The sequence below is a fragment of the Centruroides vittatus genome, unplaced genomic scaffold (genome assembly GCF_030686945.1).
Source record: "Centruroides vittatus isolate TY-2023 unplaced genomic scaffold, ASM3068694v2 contig_799, whole genome shotgun sequence".
Lineage (NCBI taxonomy): Eukaryota > Metazoa > Arthropoda > Arachnida > Scorpiones > Buthidae > Centruroides > Centruroides vittatus.
Window position 1 is genome coordinate 1199386 of NW_027122516.1, and position 21754 is coordinate 1221139.

The 21754-nt window shown below is 31.1% G+C and overlaps 1 protein-coding gene across 3 annotated transcripts in view; it reads left to right on the top strand.

The window, feature by feature from the left end:
* The window catches only part of LOC136981892 (uncharacterized), a 79992-nt gene that overhangs the window by 31498 nt on the left and 26740 nt on the right, over nucleotides 1-21754 (top strand). For all 3 annotated transcript variants that reach the window (XM_067278269.1, XM_067278268.1, XM_067278267.1), the window contains exon 6: nucleotides 11750-12538. In XM_067278269.1, the coding sequence (XP_067134370.1) occupies nucleotides 11750-12538 (789 nt within the window). The remainder of the gene's footprint in view (nucleotides 1-11749; nucleotides 12539-21754) is intronic.

Below are 21754 nucleotides of genomic sequence, written 5' to 3' on the forward strand. Positions count from 1 at the left end.
TTTAATCAGCCTTGAATTGATTGTTGTAGCATTTATTTGAAGTCTCTGTAATCTTCTGGAATAATTATTGTTAACTGATGTAACTCTTCCTTAAAGTCATTGAGCGCAATTATATAATGAAGATAATTATTTAGCACACATTATGAGAATTTTTAAGTGTTTCTATGGTAATATTTGCATGATGAAAGGTGCATGATTCATAATCTTGTGACTTGAACAAATAACAAGAGTTAAAAAAAATCTCAAATACAGCAGAATCTGCATATTGTAATCACTTTAGAACTAGTCTGTACTGATAACAATAACTGACCAATAATATTAAGTGGAATGAGTAAATATGACTACAGTTTATGGAAATTCTTGTTTTATTGATTCTTACATTAAAAGTATATGTTAATATAATTAAAAAGTCTATATTTGAATTGTACTGCAAACAAATAATGATTAAAATGGTTAGTTTAACATTTAAAGCACTGGATAAGACTGATAATGGTACTAATAACAATTGCATGTTGTCAATCACATGTTGAAGCTAATAGACAGCTAAAAAATGCCTGTTTGTCTGACAATAGTGGTAACTGTAGTTGAAAGTCTGACTATAGTAAACAAAGATTTATATGTACCGGTACCAGTACATTTTAACATATATTTGGGTACATGCTATTTTAATAACATTAAATTATTGGTAACAATGTGATTACAATAAGTGAATTCTGTTGTATGGAACTAGACTCAGGAATGTGTTCATTCTTTTTTATATTTTTATAGGATATAGATTTTATATTAATGTGTTTTTTGTTTAATGAGATACTTTCAAGTGACACATTGATGACATTAATCAAGGAATTATTTTTAGGACAGAGAGCAAGTGGCAATTAATTATAAATGGCTACTCTGAATAAATTGATACATTTATAATTTACTTTTAATTGAAAATCTTCAGTTTAGTTCACATATTATATTTATAAAAATATATGTTGATAAAAATAAATTAATAAAGAAATATTTAACAACTAAATACTCTCAAAAGCTGGAACAGTTGATTAAAAAACACTGCACATAACTCATATTTACTCCAGCACATAAAATTTAATGGAAGCACTAATTTTTTCAGCCACTTTAAGGGGCTTTCATCAGGTGAGAAAGCTGTTTTTATATCAAACAAGTTACAAAAATATTTAGAAACATAACATTTCATATGTGTACAAATTATTCAATATGTGGTAAGATTCTGTTTCCAAAAATTTACCATATATTATATATTCCAATCATTCTGACAATTAGACATAATCCATACTTCATTGGGTTCTTATATGACTGTTGATATTTACATGCATTTTGATTTATTTATATTTATTTGATAATATTTTAATCTATTTGTCTATCGTTGCATTGTAATCAGTTATAATTTAAAATTTTTTGAAACCTCATCTGGTCACATAACAAAGACTTTGCAACCTGCTCTAATAGTTGATTACTTATTTTAGTGTTGTTAATATTGTTTTTAATTTATTATTTATATTTTATTTTATAATATTTTGTTCTATATCTAACTTTGTATTTGAGTCATTTAAAATTTTTGGAAACAGTGTCTGATCATATATCAAATAATTTGTAAACTGACCTCATTACAGTTTACAAATTAATCATCCGATGAAGGCCTCTTAAAGTGGCTGAAAAGTTTGTGCTTCCATTAAATTTTATATGCTGGAGTAAGTATGAGTGGTGTGCAGTGGCTTTTTTCTTAAATATTTAACATATTTTTAAAATGTAATAAATGCACCAATCAAAACATTAATAATCGCAGTAAATAACATAAAATTAAACCAAATTCCATTAAAAAATGTGTAAGATTTGCTAATAAATAAATGTTTTCAACTGTTTTCAGTTATCATTGTCAGGTTAAGCACCAGTGTTTGAAAATAGAACATAACATTGAACGTTGATCTTTAAATGATTTGAAGCACCGTCTGATTGTTTGTGCTGTAGTGATGTAGAAAATTAAGACAGGACCTCAAGCTAACACCCTACATCAGGCCTGTATATCTTTATTTGGGATCTCAAGTCTCCATTTTATTTTTCTACGTCACTACTGCAATCACCAATCAGATAGTGCTTCACAATCATTTAAAGATCACCATTCAACGTTATGTTCTATTTTTGAACACTGGTGCTTGATAGCTGATAGCTGTTGAAAACATTTGTTTATTGGTAAATTCTTAACCTTGTTTTTTAAAGTAGAATTTGGTTTTAATTTTGTGTTATTTATAATTATCGAGTTTTTTTGTGATGGTTGTATTATATCCCAGTAAATAATTTAATATAAATTTAATAAACTTTTTTGACCTTACACAAGATCTGCTTCAGGTCAATAATGTTCCAAATTAAAATGCGCAGAACAAATTTCAAAATTTTTCAAATTTTTGAAGTAAAATATAAAGATATAAAATTGAATTAATAAATTTATAAGCACTATATCGGCTTTTCTTTGTTGCTAGGCTTATTACACCATCATTCAGTACAAGACCAGCTTTAGAAAATCACATTTTTTCTATGAATCACTTCATTGTATCATAGTTCCACCATAAACTTGTTTATGGTCTTGGTGTGTGTTAACGGTGAAAAAGGTATTTTATTTTCATTGCTTTAACAGTAAAACTGTTGGCTTTGTTGTAGTTTTAACAGTTACAGTTTTAACAGTGTCCTTCGTTGTGTACACTGTTTGTCATTCACTGCTTATCTTATTTATATTACTTTATGTATCGTACCGACATGTTTAACCAGATACTGGAAAATCAATCATTTGTACACTGGTTTTGTACCTATATGTTGTCCTTACTGTACATTTTATAAATATTTACATCAAAAAGAGTTGATGAGAGATTAACTGTTCAAAATGCATTCTCTTGAAAATAAAATGTGATTTTCTAAAGCTGGTCTTGTACTGAATGATGGTTTAATAAGCCTAGCAAAACCAATATAGTGCCTTATAAATTTAATCCAACACTAGGCAAGAAGCATATTATTGAATGGATTAATAAAGACCTGGTTGCCTATCTACATTGACTACCTACATTAATAACTACCTTTAATTAACATGTAAAAAATTAAAACAGATAGAAATATAAGAAATGATCATATATAAATATACCAAAAAACATATTAACTATTTATGTTGGTATTGCTTGGTTTTACATAAAAGCATTGCCAAGCATATAAAATGCTTTTTCCATATTTAAAGTTAATGCAATTGCCCATCAGATCCTCTATAGATTTCTAAAGCTTCTAGAGCCCTGATTGTTATTTTGCTAAAACATTAGATTTTATTACTTTGTTATGAATAGATAAAGTTATTGAGAATTATCAAATGAATCTATGAAGATTATTTTCTTAAAGTTTTATATAAGTTAATAGCGAGGTTGAGGCCGAAGTTTTAAACGCGAAAACGTGTACATCAGCTGTTCAGTGCTGATTTCCTGTAAGCCTAGAAGTTTGACAATGGTGTTTGGAAAGTCAGTGGAATCATGCTTGACATTCCAAACACCATTATCAAACTTATAGGCTTACAGGAAAGTGGCGCCGAACGTCTGACATACACGTTTTCGTGGTTAAAACTTCGGCCTCAACCTCGCTATTAATGGTTATCTTTAGAACATTATCTCATTTACTTTTTCTCTATTTATGCATACAATATATGTTTTTTAAATAATGAAACGTATTTATAGAATTACAATGTATGATATAGTGCATTGTGCATACTATTACATATAAGATTGTGGCAATTCTCAAACTATAAAGTACAGATATGTTTTGCAAACTTTAATAAAATTAAATAGTTTGTCGGTTTCCTAATTCATCACAATTATTCATATTGATAGTGTTCAAGTAGCATTGTAGTACTTAATTATATTGTATTATCATCATTATATAACGTTGTTAGATTATGAGAATATTTTTTAATTTAGAGAGTAATTTATGAATTTTTTTGGTGATCTAATTCAATTACAGAAATATATTTTATGATAGATTATATAAAAATTTCATGAAAAGATATAAATATATGACGGAGCATACATACCTGATGGTTTTTAGAAAATCTACATCCGCATGTTTCATCACAAACAAATTTTATTGCCATTTGGGGAGTTTCACTGAACTCGATTTTAGCACAAACACATTTTATTAAAAGTAAGATGAAGCACTAACCATCCAAAAGTTCAAAAATGCTCTAGCTGAATGATTAATGGTTCTAAGGTCATATAATTTCAGGTTAATTTCAACATACTCCATATACAACAGCTATGCATTAAATAATGAACTATCTTGTTTTAAACTTAATGAGCCATTAGATACTTCAACACACCAGAATTGGAAAAATTTGTCAGTTTAACACTATTAACATTAACAATGTTTGATGAAACACTAAGCTGTTAAACAGGTTTAATGCAGCTGTTAAATTTTAGTAAAATTGTTGAAACAGCTACATGGTTTTAGTAAGCATATTCAGTAGACCTTATTTTATCGTGTCTCATCATATCATTCATTTGGATATATTGTGCTTGTTTTTTTTTTTTTTTGGTCCCTCATATATAAAAGTACTTTATTTACTAATTTTTAAAAAGTTGGTTGCCATTGAATTTCTACTGGCAAAGAAGTATTACGTTATTCCAATCAATGACTCTGAAACTACCATATATAAAATACAACTCACAAAAAAAGCAAGTTGGCATGGAGATTGAAAACGGATAAAACAGGTAGATAGATACATCAGTTATACTGCACCGTCTGATATTTCATTCATTTGGTTTATCTCCTGACATTTGCAATATAATATGAGGGGCTATTGTATTTTATTATTTTTAAGAAGTATTATTAATTAAGTATTTTTAAGAAGTATATTCTTTCTCTTTATAATGTGATTTGATCATCTTATTAAACATAATGCTGAAGATTTAAAGGAAAACTTTTAGGTATAATTCTTAACTACATAAACAGAATCCAATTTAAAACACTTTTAAAAAATATGAATGTATAATATGATCTGAAATTTAAATTAAGATTATTTTTATACAGAAAAATGTCTTAATTTTCATCTGTAAAAATGAAACATTTTAGAAAATAATAAGTAAGATTTATCATTTTATTGTATTAGTAATTAATAATGAACTTATTTCTACATAACTAATTTTAGATTTTTCCACTACAGTTGGAATCAATATCAATTAAATATTAGACAAATATTTATAATCCAAAGTCAGTTAATTATTTCAGTTATTAAAAGTAAATGTAAAAAATATCATTAGGATGTCCTATTAAATGAAAAATTGACAATTATTTAAAAATTTTTTTTGTTGATTTTCAATACAGAATTACACATATGTCCGTCTGCTGTCTGTCTGTGCATTGTAATAGCTTGTGTAATAATTAATAAATACAGGTATTCCTTATACAACACTGCACTTCTACAACATGCTTTTGATCTAACACAGTTGGAAAATTGGGGATATTCCCCGTACAGCATGGTTTGAGAATTTGGAAAATCCTCCTGTACAAAATTTTGCAGTTTATAGGTGCAAACTCTGTTATTTGACTATTTTTTTTTTTTTTATTAAAGTAAGTATGTGTGTCATTCAAATTTGCCATGGATTTTAGAGTATTGAAATTTTCAATTTCTTTTGTGCCTTTTGTCAGGTTTACTTTAATGAAAACTGATAGTACAATTTTGTCTTTCTTGTAGCTTTCCTGTAAACTAGGTATTGTTGACATTGCTTTCAAACATTAGCATTAGCATTTAAGACTGACACTGTATTTTGGTTTTATAGATTAATCTTCATATTTAGTAAAGTTTATTTAAACATTTTTAGGTAAGTGTTATTAACCTTTTTTTTTGTTTTGTATAGCAAGGATTCATGTAACACAGCACTGTTTTGGAATGTAACTATCATGTTATACAAGGGATACCTGTCCTGTACAGTACATGTGTGTGTGCGTGTGTGTGTGTGTGTGTATATTATATATATATAGCATCATTTATTGTTCTATTAAAGACATACATCATCATCAATAAAAAAAATTTGTTAATTAGTAAAATTATTAGAAAGGTTGTTAGTAAAATTAGTAAAAATAAAATTTTGAGAACATATCATTATATTTATATTTTAAATGCATCAATACATCATGCAATCACAATGCATTTTCCAAATACCAGTTATTTTAAAACCAACAAAATGCGAAAAACTTTCCTAAAACAAGATTTGGTACATAATGTGAATAAAAAAAGGAACAATATTTTAAACAAATTTTAGCAAAAAGTTTGCAAAGATATAAGTAAGTTTGTTTTGCTTTTATTTTAATTGGTAGATCTTTTCTAATATTTATATCAAATACTTTTAACTGCAACTATGTATGAAAAATTAATTGTTATTAGCACCTGATTCCACTATTTCTGAGGTAGTTTTAAAGAAAAGATGATTAATTTTGAAATATTTGGTTATAGACTAAGTTATATTTTTCATTATTATGCTTTTTCTAAAAATTATAATATATAAATTATATAAAAAGAATGTTATTTCTTGAGGTGTGAGAAAAGACAAAAGATGACTCTTTTATTGTAGTCTTTTATTTTTGTGAATTTACAAATATAAGTTAAGTTAAGTTAAGTCAGTTTATTAACATAATAGGCAGTCGCCTGTTACAAGGGGGTACATAACATTTAATATAAGATGGAACACAGACATTCGATTACAAAAGATCAAACATATCTACAGTTTATGAAATAACATATGGTATTTAAGATTTTGCATTCAAAAGTCTTCTAATGCCATTATAGAAATTAAAAATTTCGTTAGTGGTAGCCTGGTTAAACTTATCATACATATCACTCACTAGACTTTGGTTGACATTTTGATCTCCAGTGGTCTCTGAGTCTTGATCTTTATCGAAGTCACATCCGAAATTTACAAATACAGTAGGGCATCGATTATCCGACTTAATTGGGGACTGGGGTTGGTCGAATAACTGAAAAGTCGGATAACCGAAAAGTATGAAAAAATACATTATTAGTATAGTGTTATTAGGCCTGGTTTAAATACTAGCCTCCCTTTTGTGGTCGAGCCAGTGCTGCCAGCTAAAACATGCAAAAATTTAACAAAAATAATATTAAAGTAGCCAAGACATAGCCAAATATTGTAGCGCCACATCACTAGCAGACATTTGAATTTGCCGAGTAGAACGCGGTCGGTTAACCGATAAGTCGGTTAATCGGGGGTCGGATAATCGATGCTCTACTGTATAATATAATTTACAATTATGACCAAAGTCAAACAAATATTTCTGAATTAAAATTATAAAATCTTAAAAGTATAATGATTTTCTAAAGGTGAAAGAGAACTTTAATATGTCAATTGTCAGTCAGTGATTGAAAACAATTAATCTAATATTACAATATTATTTACATATACTTTTATATATTTTTCATATTTGTTAAATATGAATAAGTACATAAAATTTCATAATTTATTATTATTATTAGTATGAACTCAAGTAAACTTTTAAAAAATGCAGATGTTTTGAAAACTTTTTGATTAAATTAATTACAAAACAGATATTGTGTATTAAAAAGATTAGATTAAAAGATGCATCAAGCATAAATAAGATTTCATAAATAAAATTATATACTTCATGCTAATAGTTATTGAATATAACTAATATAAAATAATACTGCTTTTTGGTATTAAAATTGTTTAATAATGATAGTAAAAATAGCACTTTAACCATAACGGAATTAACAATTTAGCAATTACAAGAATTTGCCAAGTATTTTTGACACCATATGGACATCTTCAGGAAATATAGAATATTATAAAAAAATATTATTTGAATACTCTAATTTGAGCAAAAGAGAACATGCATTTAAATTTTCAAATATTAAAATTCAAACATAAATGTAAATGGAAGATATTGATATTAAAATGATTTAAAAAGAAAAGCGGATAAAAGAATAAAAATAAAATAACCAATAAAAAAGTTAAGCAAAATTAGAAATAAATATAAAATAAAAATAATACTTATGAACATAAATGTAAAATAACAAAAATATATATTAATCCAGAAATACTTCATAAATTTGGAAAACTAAATAACGTATTTTTTGATTCCCAATGTAAACAGCCACATTTCTTCCGAATGACGAGGAATAATCAGGCAAGAATATCATCCAGTATATTTTAAAACCATTCTTAACGTATATGCATTATGGGCTTTAGCCCCTCTTATGTATATGCATTAATGTATATGCATTAATGGGCTTTAGCCCATTCTATAATGATACAATAAACTGAATCAACTACATAAAATAAAACAAACATCCAAACTTCTACATTCCTTTACATAACATAATTTGTTCAAAATTTTTACTTTCAAAAAATTTTACTTTGTAACTGAAAGGCATTGAGCTTGTTAAGAAAAAAATATTTAAACATCTTAAAGTATGCCAGATCATTCTTTACTCTAAACTGACAACACATACAACTAGCTCCCCTTTTACTACATTTTACTATTCCAATTAGCCAATTAAAAGTATTACATCACCCCAATTGTATTAACTAACATACCATTATTTAAATTTATATTATTCTTATGTTTCATAATTTCAAAATGTTCTATAAATTTCCTTTTATAATTGTTCATTCTTTTATGCAATATTTTAATGTTCTGTTTAGCGATATCACAAGTGTTTTCTTCAGTGTGTAAATATAGGGCTCATGCTTAAGTTTTATTGTCGCTTTCATGTTCTTTTAACCTACATTCAAAAAAACCTTCCTGTTTTTCTTACATATACTTTTTTTTTTCCTTTTTTATCTTCACGACTAAGTGCATTAATTAATGATGTAAAAATGCAATGTGTCTACATGGCATTTTTACATCATTTTTTACATCTCAGGGTTGATGTTCAATGTTAAACCATGAAGTCTTCACTGTAATAGTAATTTAACATTGTAGATATATTTTAAACTGCAATGGTATTTTAAAAAATTTTTACCTGTAAATAAGTAATTTTTAAACGGAATGTGTCAACACCACCTGAGGAAAATCCTGCAAGTCATGCCGACAGAGGAGGGGCCTTTGCCCGAAACGCGTATCGGCCTATAGAAGATCCAGAATAAAGATGATGTAAAAATGCCATGTGTCTATTAATGCACCTAATCGTGAAGATAAAAAGAATAAAAGGAAGACACGGTCTCAGAGTACATAAATATACTTTTTTGTTTTTACACAAACATGGGATACTATAGATCACTCCTATGACTTTACCCATGTTTTAAAGTCATGGAATTGGTCTACACCAGTGGCATACTGTCCATGGACGCTGTGGAAGCACCACTTCCCTTGTATTTTCTAGAATATAAATACATATTGTGCGATTATTTTCATATTTTAACCTACTTTAACCTACTTTGAATTACTTAATATGTTATTATAACTGCATTATGTATTTTATTACAAATTTCTATACATGTGAAAAATAATAAGATTGCTATTGTATATTTGAATATAAATTTGTATATGCATATTCTCAATGGAAGCACTGTATTGTTGAATACAAAATATCTTCCATGGCAAAAATATTTGAATTGTGTAAAGCAGCCAGATTACAGACATTCGTGCATGCTCTTTACAGGTCACCATTTTACATTTTACATTTATCAAAGGATTAGAAGGCCTCCACCAATAGGTATAATCTTGGAAAAAGAAATATGAAGGTCACCAACCTCTCGTGGTTTAGCTGGTGGATGCTACACACCAAAATATTGTATAATGCTTCCAATGATTCTATCCATTAGCTACTCATTGGGAGCTATTTGACTAAGTGCATTGTTTTAAGATTTAAAAAGAAAAGAATATTTTATGTTATTTTTATGTACATTTCTTTACAAAGCTATATTTAATTATAATTATATTAACAGATTTTCAGACATAAAATCTTTAGAATTTTTCATCACTTTTAGATGTTAATAATTTTAAATATTATTAAAACAATTTTCTGAAGCAAGTTTTAATTCTTTAAATTAAGTAAATTTTATGGAGAATTTTTTGATTTATCTAAATATTACGGAGTGAATTGCAATATTTATATTCGTGTCTTCAGACTGTATTGGCAAGTCACTCTTAGACATAAAAAGTATTATAATTAATGACGATCTGAACAAAGATGTACTAAAAGAATTATATGACTTAATATTAATTTTTATGATACCATCTATGAGTGCATCTGTTGAGTGCAGTTTTTCAACCATGAAGCGAATTCATACATTTGCAAGGAACATTCAGTCAGAGGAAAGATTGTCATCACTAGTGTTGCTTTCAATAGAAAAACAGCTTTTAAATACTTTGATGAAATCAACGACAAGTGAATTTTATGATAAAGTAAATAAAGACTTTGCGGAAAAAATTGCCAAATAGAGTTAGCTTATAAAAAAATAATGAAACCAAGTTCTTATATCTTCATTTCATGTCAATGTATCAATTTTAGAATTAAAATAAATAAATTGTTTATTTTCGTCATTTCCACTATTTGTTTAAAATTTGTATGGAAACATAGCTTCCCCATCATCAAATGTCACTGCACGCCACTGGTCTACACTATTCCATATTTGTGTAAAAACAAAAAAATGTGTAGGGCAAACAGGAAGGGTTTTTTGAATGTAGGTTAAAAGAACATGAAAGCGACAATAAAACTTAAGCATGAGAATTCACCCCTATATTTACACATTGAAGAAAACACCTGTGATATTGCTAAACAGATCATTAAAATATTACATAAGGAAATGAACAATTATAAAAGGAAATTTATAGAACATTTTGAAATTATGGAACAAGAATAATATAAATTTAAATAATGGTATGTTAGTTAATACAATTGGGGTGATGTAATACTTTTAGTTGGCTAATTGCAATACACTCAAACCTGTTTTTGTGCAGTCTTTTTTTGTGCGGTATACCAATTTGATTGAAATTCGTATACCGCACAAAAAAAATTGCACAAAAGAAGACCGCACAAAAACAGGTTTGAGTGTAGTAAAATGTAGTAAAAGGGAAGCTTTGTAACTATTAGTTGTGTTTATTGTACTATCATTAAAGAATTTTAACACAGAAAGACAGTATTGTTTATTTAGTATAAATATGATTTATCCAACAACAATAAATAGTTTATTAATACTTTTAAACAGTTTTAAAAATCAAATTTGTAAGTTAACTTTTAAAAATGATAAAGATATCAGTCAGATTTGTGATATAATATATACTAATCTAACTTATTATTTTATGAAACAAAGATGATATTCTGTGGTACTTAATAGTGATATTAGGCTGAATATAATTGCTATATTTCTTAGTTTTTCAATGTATAAACTATGGTTTGTTGATAGGATTGTAAGAAATTTCATTTGGAAAATTTTAAGAGTCATTTCTTAACAAAAATAAACTAAAAACTTTTGTCTCTAATTGAATATGTATATTGCACTGAAACCAAATGTATTTAATCATCATTTAAAGGTGCAAAATTGTTCAGTTATGAGTTTATTATTTAGTAGGAGTATAATTGTATATTTCTAATAGGTTTATAATTTTCAGCTTAGTTTATACTCTAAATCTAATTTATTATTGTATTTTACAAAATGTTATTTTCTAATAGTTTTTCATATTTGTTAATGAGAATAAATATAAATTGTTGCTGTTAAATTTTTTTCAGCCAAATCAGACAGTGCCTCAAGTTAAGCTAACCTTAGCCCATGATGGAAGTGTGATTTTACAGTCACATAATTTGTCGTCTTCAAATGTTCCTCAAGGGCAAGCTCAGGGTCTAGACATTCAGACGAGCACAGTAACAGTATCACCATTTATCAGTACAGCAACTACGAGTGCAGGCTTTATGACTAGTACTACGCAGAATCATTCAGCCTTGCTGGCAAGGCTAAATGCTGCTCCTGCAGTTGATATGACATCTTTGAATTTAGCTGGAAGTATATGTACTCCAACAACTGTCACTTCCACTATTACAACAACTCCAACCATATCACCATTAATTCCTTTAACTGTACAAAATATAAGTGATGGAATTGTTCCAATTACAAGTGCTCAGTTCACTACTCAACCGGCAACGACTTTATCTACGCAAGAAACTATATTTCAGGATTCATGTATGCCCATTGTAAATTCAAACTCATCTTTGGATAATGTAGTACCATCATCAAGAATAAATCATGTTATAGTAGGAGTACAAGTTGCAACTTCTCAAAATAGTTCTTTACCAAGTGTTAATTCTGGACAAACATCTCATATAATTGCTACTTCATCTATGGATACTGTTGCAGATAATTCAGCACCTGTATCAACTTTAACTAGTAATTTACAATCTAATGGAATTCCAACTAAAATTACTCATGATATCTCACAAGGACTTCCCGCTAGCAATATAGGTACAATACAAGCTACAGTAGTTCCAAGTCAAAACATTCAGCTGAATGTGCCAAATCAACAAGTAAGTAAATACAAATTTAAATTACGTAATCAAATTTTGCTAGATTAATAACTAGAATATGACCAAACTAAGCTGCAATCAATAATTAGATAGTCTTGTTATTAGCTTAAATTCAACTCAAATTCTTATTCTATCATATTTGAAATTATAATAATTTAAATTTTAAATTTAAAACATTAATTATAGTCTGCTGGAAATTTTGAATTTATAATTGTTTTTTATTTTCTGGCAACTAGATTTTCTACATAATAATGCCACTTAATAATTTTTACTTACTTTAAAATCATATTTTATATGGTTTTAAAAGTTACCAAAGATTTATATGGTTTTAAAACAACTAAATTATATCACTACAATACAATTATTAAAAAAAACTATAGAGTTATACAAGTTAATGCCTGTAAAACCATATAAACTATGGTTTTGAAGGCGAACTATCAGCCTGTTTCAAGCTTGAATAAATGGGGAGGGTTAGAGAAAGACTTGGTGGCCTGTTTCATAAAAAGCTTCATTAGAAGATTTCATAGACTTTCTTGAAAATGTTCCAAATGTAGTACAGTAATACCTTGAACTTACGCAATAGGTGGGACCAAGCGATAACCGCGTAAGTCAAATTCATGTAAGTTGGGGTATAATTTCGCATATAAATACATACAAATTATTTTTAATTAATTGGGGCCGGAGACAAAAGAAAACAATAATTTAGAAAAAAATGTTTAATAAAATTGTAGATAATACATATGTATAACAAATTATATTATTAAAATCGTAAACCGAAGTTATTTTGATGTAGAAGGCTTCATAAAATCTAACAAATTGGTCTGACGACTGAAAGATTTTTTTTTCCTCCTGCAAAACTTTCTTGTAGCGGGCTAATAATTTTTTTGTTTCTCATTTTGTAGAAGAAATGCACTCTTCGTTGGAGTCTATATTTCCTAAAATTTGTAACCCCTTTTCAATTGAACTGAGGTCTTCTGTCAAGTTTTCACAGCTTCAAGAATTTTTTTCTTTACCTTTTATAATTGTTCTGACCGTCGATTCTGATAGATCAAACTTCTTTGCTAATTCACAAATTTTCATTTTTGTATTGAAGTCTTTAATAATGTTAACTTTACATTCCAAATATAAAGTTTTTCTTTTCTTGTTTGATGCAGAGGAATCACTTCTATTTCGTTTGGATGACATAGTGGAGTCTCTAAAGTCTCCGTAGATATAACAAACACAGAAATAAATAACACAAAATAAATTGTAGCTATTCGTCAATTCCGCACGACATGTCCAAACATGTAAGCTGAACAATATTAGTGTGGGGGAGTGAGTAATCAAGAGTTGCGTGGCACTCAAACAAAAGACGAATCGACGAGATTTGAAAATCGCGTAACTCCGGGTTCACGTAAGTTGAGGTATTACTGTATTGGAAGGTAGAGTCCCCGAACTGGATGTGCTGAGGTAGAACAACAACCTGTTTTGAGTAGTTGAGATATTTATGACACAGATAGGGCAAATCTCAGTAATTTTATCAGCTGACATTACCAACAAAGAAACAATTTGCACTTCACAAATTTTTATAAGATTGGAATGTGGAATGTTTAGGGCATTAATCAAAGAAGACAATATTGTCAAGTATAACAACTATACTTCTTCCTGTAGACTGGATGAAACTTAATTCTTTCTTACACGAAAAACCTTGACGATCCAGTGTTTTTATATACAACTGCTAACATTTTTTATCTTCCAATTTCTTTGATTTCAAAAATTGGAATAGAACTCGCTTTGGTTTCTTGGTTCCATTCACGGGCATTTGAAACTACCTTTGTGCTGTGCCTGATGAAGACCCCGAAGGGGTTGAAAACGTTAGCAGTTGTATATAAAAACACTGGATCGTCAAGGTTTTTCGTGTAAGAAAGAATTGTCAAGTATGAAATGACAAGGCTTAATGCTGATGTCCTCAGAATAAGCAAATTACATTGGATTGGTGACAGCTTTTTCACTCAACCTATTTTATACTTTACTGCTCTGGCCATGACAAAATGGATAGCATTTAAAAAATGCTATCCATGCAAAAAATTAGCAAAAGCAGTGGAAAGTTTTGACACTACCAACAACAGAGTGATGGTCATCTGTATACAGTAGAGCATCATTTATTTGAATCAATTGGGGACTGGGGTTATTCGGATAACTTATTTTTCAGATAACCAATTATGTACGAAAAAATATATTAACTATCCCATGTTGAAATTTTTCGTCATTGCATGTTGCTTCACGTTGAATTTTCGTCGATTTTAAGCCTAATGAGAATTTTTATAATAATAATTGTGCCTATTGTATCGTTAAAAATTATTTCTTTATTTTGTACAAACAAAATAAATATATTGAAAAATATAAAAACAAAAAAATGATACTTTAGAAGTTAATCTAGTATCAAAAACGTTCGATTCAGCACAACACAATCTGACTGGAAAGCTTTCGGTTAACCGACGTTTTGGTTTATCGGCTTTCGGATAAACGACGCTCTACTGTATATAGAAAATTCATCTCAACGTTCAAGTTTCTGCACCAACCTTCCTCTTTAACTTGTATGCTGAATCTATTATGCACAAGCTAGATGCAAAATAAATTTGTATCAGTAGGGACAGCAGAACCATCAGCAACTTGCACTATGCACTAACCCTGCTTGATCAAACAGAATAATACCTCAACAAATGATCTCAAAAGTACAAAAAAAAGATCAAAAACATGGGACTATGGCTTAACATCAAGAAAACAAAGATTAAGACCACAACAGGTGATGGATAAATGTAAGTGGCTGTCAATAGTGAGGACAATGAAAGCACCCAAACTTTATTTTTCTGGGATCTAACAAGGAATGCTTTTTTTATGTCAGTCTTACATTTTAATAAAATATATATCATTTGATATTGGAAAAAATAAGAAGATCCATATTTTTTATCTGTAAGGTTCAGCTGTTTATGAAAACTAGGATGCTAAAACATTCTAATGTAATTCATTTAGAAAAATGGTGCTGGTAGTGCAGTGGTCTAGATGTTTATTTTGTTAGGTAATTCAAGATTATAAATAGAAGAATACAGGAAATGATCAGAGTAGAAGTTAATGGTGCAACCATTTTAAAATTAAATCTTCTTCGTCCTGGCCTATATTCTAAATTATTTGGGGTCAGCTTGGAATGTCAATTCACGCCACATTGGCTATCCCTAATTGTTTCTTCATCCACTCCACAGTCCAGCATATCCTTTTTTACACATTCAATCCATCTCTTCTTAAGTCTTTCTTCTAGACTCTATATCCCTGTACTTTTATATTTAGTGCCTTTTTTGTTACATGTTCCTCATTCCTTCTCACCACATGTTCAAACCATGTCAGTCTGTGGCTTTTTATTTTTTCTGAGATAGGTGCTACCTTTAAACTTCCTCTGATGTAGTCATTTCTAATCCTATCCATCCTCGTAACCCTGCACATCCATTTCAGCATTCGCATCTCTGCCACATGCAATTGCTTCTCTTCAGTGGCTGTCATCAACCAGCACTCGCACCCATGCATAAGCACGGGTCTGATGACAGTTTTATATATTAGCCCTCTTATTTTAAGTGGCATGCATTTGTCACAAGTTATTCCTGTCACCTGTTTCTACTTTAACCACCCTGCATTGATCCTCCTAGTAACCTCCCTATCAATGTTGCTATCGTTCTGCAGCAGAGATCCCAGATAATGGAATTCAGTACTTTCCAGCAATGGTATTCCATTTAGTTTTAACGTACCAGTACCAGGGACACCGTTGAAATTACAAAACGTGTACTCCGTCTCGGTTTGGCTGATTTTTAGGCCCTCATTTTCCAGCATGTGCTGCCATTTGTTTAGCTGTCTCTGTAGTTCTTTCCTGCCCTCATCAATGAGGACTATGTTATCTGCAAACAGCACACACCAGGGTACATCCTCTTGTAAAGCAGATGTCATTGCATCCATAACAAATAGGAAGAGGTATGTGGACTGAGTGCTGACCCTTGATGTAAGCCCAAACATGTCTGTCAATCTGACTGCAGTTGTAGCCTGCGTACTGGCTCTATAGTACATATCTTCAATTGTTGCAATGTACTAAAGCGGCACACCTTTCTTCCTAAGGCACCACCAAAGGACTTCTCTCAGGGTTCTGTCATATGCTTTTTCCAAGTCTATGAACACCATATGCAGGTTTCTCCTCACGGATCAGTACTTTTCCATCACCTGTCTCACCACGAATATGGCGTCCGTAGTACTTCTCCTAGGCATAAATCCAAATTGGCCTTCAGTGACACTAGTTTCCTCTCTAATCCTCCGTTCAATTACCTTTACAAAAAGTTTCATTGTGTGAGCCAATAGTTTTATCCCCCTATAATTATTACATTCCTGCACATCCCCTTTTTCCTTAAAGATGGGTACTAAATAGCTTTTCCATTCATTAGGTATAGTTCCCTCTAACAATACTTTGTTAAACAACTCTGTTAACCAGTCTCTTCCCTCCTCTCCTAGGACTTTCCATACCTTTATTAGTATCTGATCCGGGCCCACTGATTTCCCATTTTTTATTTTACTCAATGCCAGCTTTACCTCCCATTTCTCTATTATGCCTACTAGGCCAATATTTGGCTCTACATTTTCAGTATTAGTTTGTCTGTCATTCTCCATGTTCATAAGGTCTTTAAAGTATGTTTTTAAAGGGCCTTAATTTCTTCATTTTCAGTTAGCACTCTGCCATTTGTGTCCTTTATACACTTGATATAGGTCATATCTTTACTCTCTCTGTCTCTCATTTTCACAAGTCTATATATGACTTTTCTACCTTCTTTTCCTATGAGTGATCTATACATTTTGTCTTGGGCTTGGGCCTTAGCTATGGCAACCGCTGTCTTTGCCTTCTTTTTATCTGCACATAGATATTTCTTTTCTCTTCCCTTCTATCATCTCCTTTCTCATCCTGCCAACTTTTAAAAGCATCTTTCTTCTCTCTTATACCTTTCTTTACTTTTTCATTTCACTACCGTACCTCCTTCTCTATTTTCCTAACTGACTTTGTTTCTCCCAGAAGTTCCTTTGCAATCCTTCATATTTCCCTGGCCACCTGTGTCCACCATTCATCTGCCAAGTCATTTGTGAAGTTTTTGTTTAGCAAGAACCAATTCCATGTTGTTTGTTTGGCCTTCAGATGTATCGGTGTTAGATTGGCTATAACCAGCAGGGCATCTGTCGGTGCTGTTCGGTATGCCCTGCAGATCCTAATGGCTGATCTTCTTTGAAGTGAAAGTAATTTTCTTTTTATGTGAACCTTTTTTAATGCTGTTTCCCATACCTGCATCCCATAAAGTGCAGCTGGTTTGATAGCTTGTAGGTATATCATTTTTGTATGTTTTGGGTTTAGACCCCAGGTATTCTTAGTTGTACTGTTTAAAAGGTTGGTTTTCTCAATGGCCTTGTTACAGGTTTGATTCACATGGAACTGCCAGTTTAGACTTCTGTCAAAGTGAATGCCAAGATATTTCATTTGTTGTACATTGCGAATAGTTTGGCCATTTATTTTCACCCTAATTGCTCTTTTCAACTGCTCTCTTTTATTTTTCCTTGTAAAAACTATTGCCTCGCATTTCCCATGATTGATTGGTAGTTTGTGTACTTTACTCCAATCTCCAATTTTTGACAACGTTTTATTTGCAATATCTGCCACACGGTTGCAATTTTTGTGTGCCACTAAAACCAGGGTATCATCCGCGTATGCCTGTAATTTTATTTCTTCTGTGTCCTCGTGTTGTTCAAGAAGGTCGTCTAGGACCAGATTCCAAAGTCCGGGTCCACATCTGGACCCCTGTGGACATCCTCTTGTGACATTTGTTTCCACTCTGATATTATTTGTATAAAGACCTGCCTTCCTATTAGAGAGGTAGCTTTTTATTAAATTTGTTATGTTATTTGAGCATTTTGTTGCTATTAGACGATTTATTATCTTTGTCCACCACAGATGATCGAAGGCCTTGCGGAAGTCTATTCTTATCATCATGACGTGACAGCCTCGTTCCCAAGATTTGAAGATAAAGTCAGTGACATTTAAGATGGCATGTATTGTCGATGTGCCTGGTTTAAATCCATATTGTTTACTACTGTTTCTTTTAATTTTGTTAAGATGCCAATTTATCCTTTTGATGATAAGTCCGTCCAGAACTTTACCTGCAACTGGAAGCAAACTAATTGGGTGGAAATCTTTTGGGTCACTGGCATTTCCATTTTTGGGAATTAGCTTAATACTTGTGATTTTTCGTGCGTTCGGGAAAAATCCCGTTCTTAGAATTTCGTTATATAAATAGACAAAAGCCATGAGTACTTCTTTGAAGGCGGCTTTCACTAACTCTGCTGTCAAACCGTCCACACCCGGGGACTTCTTGTTAGCCAAGGAGAGGATAGCTCCCTGAACTTCTTGAAATGTGAAAGGCTCGTCTTGATCTTGTGAGGATTGATTCTGTGCTGTCCTCCTCATTTCCCTGTGTATTTCTAAGTCGTTAGTTTCGTCATCTGGTGGAAAGTGGTATTGTAATATTCTTTTAATGTTTTCTGTGATTTTTAATTCCGAGTTATTTCCATTTTCTTTAGTTATATTTGGGATCTGACACTTTCTCTTTTTATTGAATACCACTCTGTACGGTACATCCCATGGTGTTCGCTTCAGTTCTTTTCCGCAAAATTCCTTCCAGGCTCTTGTGCAAGTGTTGTTTATGTTTTTTTTGTATGTTTTTAGGGCTTTCCTATACTCGTTTCTGTGCATATTTCTCATTTCTTCATCAGTGGCTCGTGCAATTTTCTTCCTAAGCTTTCTTACAATTTTCTTTTGTTTTGTTAGACTGTGTGTCCACCAAATAGTTCTTTTCTGTTCCGTTCTATTAATACTGGTTGACTGTCTAGCCGCTGCTTGCATAGCATTTATGATGTGTTCCGCATATTTGTTCATTTTTTCTTCATTGTCAATTTCTTGGAATTTGTAATTTCTCCAGTAGGTTGCGAAGAGGTTTTTGTATAGGTCCCAATTTGTTTTCTTAATATATCAGTAATTTCCTGTAGTCTTGTCAGTCCTAATAATTTCTGCATAAATGTATCTATGATCACTCACAGAATCTTGGAGAAGTGTTTTGCAGGTAGTGATTTTACTGCTCATACCGATCGGGGCTAGGAAGATATCACTCCAGCCCTCAGCATGGACTGTAAAGAAAGTGGAGTGAGTCGTTATATTGGCGGAGTATAAGTCCCGGCTGTCCATCAGGCTGTTGATTAGTCGACCTCTATTGTCCTCTCTTGGGTGGAACCAATTGGGAGATTTAGCATTAGCGTCACCTATTAGAAGGTAGTTGTCTGTTAATTTGCTCAATTACTTTTTCTAGTTCTTCGATACATTCACTATCCTCATCCTCTGGTGTGAAGTACAAACTAAGAATATAGAGCTGTGGTTCCTGATGCAGTACTATTGTCGTTATTCGTTGTGATGTAAGGTGGGGTATTATCGCAGTGTCCAGATTTTCTTCTCTAACAATGATCCCACATTTTGGCTTTATCTCATTGCCTATGGTCATTACCCTCCATCCATCATATCCCACAATTTTCTTACTTTTTGTATATGGTTCCTGTACAGTGATTAAGCTTATGTTCAAATCATTGGCCATCTTGACTGTCAAGGATGTCGCTGCTCTACATCTTTGGGTATTAATTTGTAGTATTCTAAGATGTGTCTTATTTGCGTTGCTTTCGCTGCTACTCTGATTGAAGTTACTGTTTGTATTAAGGTCCATAGTTGGTTTGGTGTATGAGTAGATACCTGATTTTTTGAGTCGTGGGACATTGTAAACTGAATGCATTATGGTCAATTCTAAGTTTCTTGTCTTTCGGTAACTTTCTGTTTTCCTGTACACAGTTGGTGCATGTTGGTTTACCTGTTTTTTCACATTCATGGAAACTGTGTTCGTTTGCACAATGGCTACATGTTTGTTTCTTTGTGCATTCTCGTGCAAAATGTTGGTAGCCACAACAGTTGTAGCACCTAACTGTTGGCAGGAAATCGTCTATCTTTACTTGGGCCCATGAAAGTGCTGTGAGTTTCAGGCTAATTAATTCCTTTCTAATTTTTGAGGTAACACTAAGTATCAGATGGCGGCAGTTCTCTTTCACTTTACCTCTTACATTATATTGAATTACATTATATTGAACTCCTCTTTGTCAATGTTTTGCAATGTTTGGTTCTGTTTGTATAGGATGTTTAAGACCTGGTCTGTTTCAATAAAGTTAGGAACATTGACTAGGATCATTTTCGGTTTCTGTCCTTCAGAAATCTTATATTTAATATTTGGCTGTATATCTTTGATTTCTTTTATTGCTTGTTTCAGCGTTTCCTCCTTCTCTCCAATTTTCCACCCTAAAACATATCCATTAATTCGAATTTTGTTCGTTCTTTTTAGTGGGTAACTGAAGAAGATCTCTAAAAGTGATCAAAAACGTTCTTATGATAATTTAACAGTATGCTGGATACTTTAAAGGCGTGTAATAGATTTAATTTCTAAAACATATCCCGTCGCCTTTTACCTGGCAGATGGCTCTTACATTAATTTTCAATCTGCTAGGTTCAATTTTTCTCATAATATCCTTTGTGATGTTTTTCATGTCAACATCCACTTCCTCTTGGGTGTTTGGGTATAAGATCAGGGCGGGACCTCCTTCAGTTCCCTCGCTATTAGCCATTACTTTGTTGATGCATTTTGTTGTCAAGCTTGGATTTGGTATTTTTTTCATTATATCTGCATATGTTAGTTGTTTTCTTGATAGTACTGTTAGGCAGCATTTTAAGGGGTAACTAGTTTTAACTTTAACCCTAGATAGCACTAGGGTTAAAGTTCAAACTAGTTACCCCTTAAGATGCTGCCCCGCAGTACTGTTAAGCACTGTGGAAAAGTCTCAATCTTGCTGTCCTTTAGCTTCTGTGTTGTACTAAAGAGAAATGCAAGCAAGCCTTATGTTGAAGATTTTCTGTAGTGCTGCAGAGCAGCATCTTAAGCAGTAGCTAGTCTGAACTTTAACAAATCTTCAGCTTTTTAAATCCTCAAAGTTTTGAAACATAATTTTCAAAACTTTGAAGATTTAAAACCCTTTCACTATTGCTTGATATACGATTGATGGTTTTGAGCATCAAGTAAAGTT